The sequence below is a fragment of the Olea europaea genome, unplaced genomic scaffold (genome assembly GCF_002742605.1).
Source record: "Olea europaea var. sylvestris unplaced genomic scaffold, O_europaea_v1 scaffold101, whole genome shotgun sequence".
NCBI lineage: Eukaryota > Viridiplantae > Streptophyta > Magnoliopsida > Lamiales > Oleaceae > Olea > Olea europaea.
The window spans coordinates 727,799-734,190 of record NW_019227420.1 but is presented as its reverse complement, the minus strand read 5'-3'; the positions used below and the strand labels follow the sequence as shown (position 1 = coordinate 734,190).

Below are 6,392 nucleotides of genomic sequence, written 5' to 3'. Positions count from 1 at the left end.
TATCGCAATTCTTATCTAAACACAAAGATAAATCCTAGTGGGAATTGAAATTGCTTTTATTTTCGCTGTGTATGATAAGTAAATTCCCAATAGGGAGCAATTGAGATATGTGTTGATTCAATGCGTATTAGATACTTGCGCGAAGTGTTTTCGACTAACATTTGAAACCTAGGTATTAATCATAAATTAATGATTTGATCCCTAACTATTCTTCTTAATAAAAAAACATTGCACTATTTTGAAAAGATAGAAATAAAAATGTAGGAAGAAGTGGCTTGCATCAGTAATTATAACAAATCTAAAATTGGTGTTGAGCAGTGCTACCTACCTAAGAGTAGATAGAAGAAACAAGCGGTCTGGTGTTGATAACGTCAACTCCTAAGCAAAACAGCTACCTACAGCTGAAATATATATATCTGTGTGTGTGAATGACAGAGAAAATAGTATTGTGAAATCAATCTTAAAATAAGCATTCCAAATGATAGATTGAATAACAAATCATGTTCAACTAATTTGATTGTTGTGAGAAACTATGTGATCTAGTTGTGAACCTTGAATTTCTTTCATGTGTTGATTTTCACATTGATTTAATACTAGTCTATGTTACATGCGATGCACGAGTTGTGCATGAATTATAATTTGGTTAGCGTATGTATTGAATATGTTTGAAAATATATTGGAAGATGGGATTATTGGCAAGGAACTAACCAGTAAATAATTGAAATAATAGTATACATATTGATGTGTTTGATTGTGATTTGTAAATTCATCGTAGTTAATCATGTATTTGTATTACAGTCAATGATAGATAAGAGAGAATAAAAACTAACTTCATTACCATCGTTAATTACAGAGTATAGCCAAGATAAAATAAATAATGACTGGTTTTCGAGATGGATGATGTAGGGATTACATATACATCATTTGTCATCACTTTTTTTGTTTGGCAGTTTTTTATCAGGAAATTATACATACTTAACAAAATATAATTTCAAGATCAAATTTACAATGAAGACAAATTTCACAAAACGAAATAGCAAAAAATTCACAAAACCACACAGCACTCTTGTCAAAAGGTTGGTTTTACAGAAAATATTTCGACTACCATTTACTCCAGTTTTTCTTTGTGAGCAAGTGGGTTTGAGTCTGAACTTATGTTTTCATCACAAGCCACTGCCACGCGTTTTATGCAACGTGATTTTATACCGCAAACGCACGGTGTCAAGTTTTGTAGTATATTTAAGAATTGAAAAGTGTCGAACCCACAGGGATTGATATTCGACTTCCACGGAGTACTATAATTGTGTCCACGTTTACTTTATCTAGACAATTGAGTGTTAAATTAATGTTTGAATACTAAACTAACGTCAATGAATTAAATAGTACAATAAAAGTGAGGCAATATCTAAAAACTAAATCAAACTTACGTAATGTCTAGGGAATGATTTCACCGTATTCTCGACATAATTCTCAATCCCTATGAATATTTCCATCAACTATTTCCCGAATTCATAGGCAAGAATCTTAAATTAATTCCATTTTCCCTTCTCGAGCGTCAAATAGAACCTATCTCTATATTTTAACCCCAATATCTCTATTCCGAATTAAATATATAAAGATTATCACGCACTTGGTTCTTGTTTTACCCTCAAAGATTCGTACTTTCTCTCGAAACCTACAAACCTAGGTTATATTGTTCTTAGATCACGCCTAAATTTCCCTCTCTCGAGCATCAAATTTAGAACATCAATTCATTCAATTGGTGATCAAGCAACTGAAAGCATTAAGCAAGAACAATACAAATCAATTCTGGAAAATTAAATGGAAATACTATAAAGAAATTGAATCATGTCTCAAATAGGTTACATCAAACCCTAGATTTAATAACTTAGTTCATGATTGAGAAGAAAAACATGATAAAATACAAATTAAATCGCATGGAGAAGAGAAAGATAAGAAAAAACTCAGGTTGCTGCTCTATTTCTCAATCTTGTTACTTGATTTCTCAGTTTCTCCCTTCTTCTTCTCCAAAATCGGGTCGATCTTCTCTCAATTGTTGCCTCTCTTTTTCTTGCCTCTTCAGCCGTCTAACCCCTTTCTCTTGTTCTTCATCTAGGTATTTATATTTTCTAAGGGTCCTCAAGGGTTAGGGTATGATTTTTGGGCCGAAAAGATACTTAAAAACTCGAGTTTTAACGTTTTGGGAACAGGCGCCATGGCGCCCAAGTCTGGCGCCGTGGCGCCAAAGTTTCTGCTCGTTGTGGCTCCCATGTTGGACACATGTGTTTCAATATTATCCAACCATAATTCATTTTTGTTGAAGCGTGATCTTGTCTCAGAAATGAACGTCCCAAGGATGTCTTCCAAGGGTGGTTTCCCATCAGAATTATGAGTGTTGAATCCGGGTGGAGGTTGAAGTGTGTTTCTATTGTTGCCATATGACAAGTTCTCGTGATTACTCAGCCCTGGATGACAGTGATTAGTTTGGTAGCTTCCTCTTTGATTGTAGTTTCTACTATCGACATATTGGGACTGTTCGTTTGCAACCTCTGTCTCTTGGTGTGAAGAAGAAGTACTCATGACTGAATCTACCTTCTGTTGATTTTCTTGAGTGGTAAGAAAAACTATCTGATTTGTGAGTGATGCAACCTGAGCTACTAGTGCAGTGATGGGATCCACTTCATGAAGTCCTGCTACTTTCTTTACACCCGATCTCTCACTTGGCCATTGGTAACTGTTAGTGGCTATGTCATCCAATAAAGCATACGCAGCCTCTGCTGTTTTAGCCATTAAAATGCCTCCCGCAGCAGCATCTACCATAGTCCTTGTCTGGCCATTTAGCCCATTATAAAATATCTCAATTTGCACCCATTTCTGGAACCCATGTTGAGGACATCTCCTAAGCAAATCTTTAAATCTTTCCCAGGCTTCATAGAATGGCTCGAAGTCGAGTTGTTTGAATTGGCTAATTTCGCCGTGAAATTGAGCTGATTTAGAAGGTGGAAAGTACTTGGTGAGGAATTTCTGAGCCAAATCATCCCAAGTTGTAATTGAGCCATACGATAGTGATTGGAACCAAGCCTTTGCTTTATCCCTTAAAGAGAATGAGAATAGGCGGAGTCTAATTGCATCTTCAGCAACCCCATTCATCTTCACCATGTCACAAATTTCCAAAAAGGATCCAAGATGAGCATTTGGGTCTTCTACTGCAGCACCTCCAAACTGATTTTGCTGTACCATATGTATCAACCCTGGCTTCAATTCAAAATTATTTGCAGCAATTGCTAGGCGTGCGATGTCGAAATAATTGTCATTGACAACCGGCCTTATGTAGTCCCGAATAGCCCTTTATTGGTTATCCTCATTGGCTGCTCTAGCATCCTGTTCTGCCATTGCTTCCCGTTTGTTTCTTTGTATGCCTCTGAGAATGCGAAATGTGCATTCTGGTTCAGGATCAATAGGTAGTAGATCTAAATTTCTAGCCCTTCGCATAAACAGCTGAAAATAATCAAAAGGAAGCTTTTAAAGATAGACACAAAGGAGTAAAATAAAAATAACGGTAAAAATAAAAATCTAGAGTAAAATGAACGCCGATTGGTAATAATATCAATTGAATTCGAATGAATCAATCCCCGGCAATGATGCTAAAAACTTGCCATGCGTTTTATACAACGTGATTTTATACCGCAAGCGCACGATGTCAAGTTTTGTAGTATATTTAAGAATTAAAAAGTATCAAACCCACAGGGATTGATATTCAACTTCCACGAAGTACTATAATTGTGTCCGCGTTTACTTCATCTAGACAACTGAGTGTTAAATTAATGTTTGAATACTAAACTAACGTCAATGAATTAGATAGTACAATAAAAGTGAGGCAATTTCTAAAGACTAAATCAAACTTACGTAATGTCTAAATAATGATTTCACCGTATTCTCGACATAATTCTCAATCCCTATGGATATTTCCATCAACTATTTCCCGAATTCATAGGCAAGAATCCTAAATTAATTCTATTTTCCCCTCTCGAGCGTCAAATAGAACCTATCTCTATATTTTAACCCCAATATCTCTATTCCGAATTAAATATATAAAGATTATCACGCACTTGGTTCTTGTTTTACCCTCAAAGATTCGAACTTTCTCTCGAAATCTACAAACCTAAGTTATATTGTTTTTAGATCACGCCTAAATTTCCCTCTCTCGAGCATCAAATTTAGAACATCAATTCATTCAATTGGTGACCAGGCAACTAAAAGCATTAAGCAAGAACAATACAAATCAATTCTGGAAAATTAAATGGAAATACTATAAAAAAATTGAATCATGTCTCAAATAGGTTACATCAAATCCTAGATTTAATAACTTAGTTCATGATTGAGAAGAAAAACATGATAAAATACAAATTAAATCGCATGGAGAAGAGAAAGATAAGAAAAAACTCAGGTTGCTGCTCTATTTCTCAATCTTGTTGCTTGATTTCTCAGTTTCTCCCTTCTTCTTCTCCAAAATCGGGTCGATCTTCTCTCAATTGTTGCCTCTCTTTTTCTTGCCTCTTCAGCCGTCTAACCCCTTTGTCTTATTCTTCATCTAGGTATTTATATTTTCTAAGGGTCCTCAAGGGTTAGGGTATGATTTTTGGGCCGAAAAGATACTTAAAAACTCGAGTTTTAACGTTTTGGGAACAGGCACCATGGCGCCCAAGTTTTTGCTCGTTTTTTTCATTCGCCAGAGTTTCTGCTTCAGTTTTATCTATTTGGCGCCCCTTTTTCGACGCCGTGGCGCCAATGCCACTGCTTTGCTTCGCTTCTCTTTGTTTTTCCAAGCCTATTTTTCACTTCAATCTTATTCAATACTTGCTTATTCATACTCCATTTCATTGATCATCATTTTTGCTCATCACCGGCTCCCAATAGTAATATATTCTCGAGAGTTGTCCAAACTGCAAAACAACACTAAAACACACATCAAAACGTTCAAAAATGCTCAAGAACACATCAAAAAACTTGATTTAGAAGCATTAGTTTAATGAGTGAATTACACTCATCAGCCACTTTTGAGCTGGAACTCTCATTGGAAGATTTGAAAAGGGCTTTTTTCGCTGGAGGTGACCAATCTTCTTGATAGTCTGTACTAACGTTTTTCCAACATTTTTCCCAACTGCTGTAGCCACAACTTGACTGTCAACATTTGTTTGAATTTTTGGTTCAAGACTTGCATGATTAACATTTGCTTGGATTTCTTGTCCTGGACTTAGATGGTCTAAGTCTGTTACAGAGATGATATCAAATATGTAACTTGGTGAATTAGGTTCATTTTGCGATGCTTTTAAGTAGAAAGCTCGTTCAATATCCTGCATTTTTTTAATGGTTGCTTCGAAATTTGTCTTTGAACCCTGTGTTAATTTTAAATTGTATTAATATTATTCTACTAAAATATATACTAAATGGCAAAATGTTTGAGACAAGTTGGATTTCTTACAAATTTGGTTTCCTCCATCAAAGACTCTGAAGTTGTAAATAATAGTTTCTCAGCTGGTTCACCAATTGCATTTGCACTGATTGATCCCGTGACATCTGAAAGCCGCACATATGCTCTAGCCCTCAAGTGAAAAAGAAATTAGTATTAATAGATGCAAGAGTAATAAAGAGAAGTAGAAAGGTCATGCATAAGTAAATATTTTACTTTCACAAAATGAAGTAAAAAATGAAAAGTAATTAATTGTTAATGTATTTTACCGTGGAATAGCTTCGAAATTGAGATTCTTGCAAAAAATACAAAGATATGTTTCTCCAAAATCAACATTCGACCGTCTAAAACAGTTGTTGCAAGCCATGTACCAAGATTTGCTATCAATTTTATCTGTTGTTGTTGTGCCGTTTACCCAATAAAACTTTCGCTGTTACCAGTATGGATATACTTAGAGAAATTACAAGGAAAAATAAATAATATGATTGAATATATCTTGTAATATATATCTTTATATTAGGAAATAAATACAGATTGAATAGCATATGTAACCTTAATATTACCGCTAGAAGGCGTCCCTGAAGATTTTGAATGGGAGTGAATTTATTTCGTACAAGTGAAGAAAAATTTGTGGGGCTTTTGTCCATGTATGATTTTTTTCAATACAAAATCATCTATTTTAATGGAATTTGTTCTTACCCTAATCAAAAGACATGAAGATAATTAGTAACTCCAATAGTAATGTGTGGAAAAATAATCGAGAGGGAAAAAAAGAATAATAAAATATAGCACTTTGTACATACCATTCTGTCATTTGTTTTGCTGTGTTGAAAGGTGTATTTATAAAGAAAGTGGAACGGACTTTCACGGACAATTTTAAACCTATATAATATCAAGATGGAGAATGTGTAAATGATGTAAT

General features: G+C 34.7%; 1 protein-coding gene across 1 annotated transcript; it reads right to left on the bottom strand.

Moving 5' to 3' along the window:
- Nucleotides 1-2,005: 2,005 nt before the first annotated feature.
- LOC111372546 lies at nucleotides 2,006-3,240 on the bottom strand. The gene is made up of 2 exons (XM_022994895.1): nucleotides 2,178-3,240; nucleotides 2,006-2,112 (listed from the first exon to the last, which is right to left on the bottom strand). Exons 1-2 carry the CDS (start codon nucleotides 3,238-3,240, stop codon nucleotides 2,006-2,008), a joined length of 1,170 nt encoding a protein of 389 aa, XP_022850663.1.
- Between the last annotated feature and the right edge of the window lie 3,152 nt (nucleotides 3,241-6,392).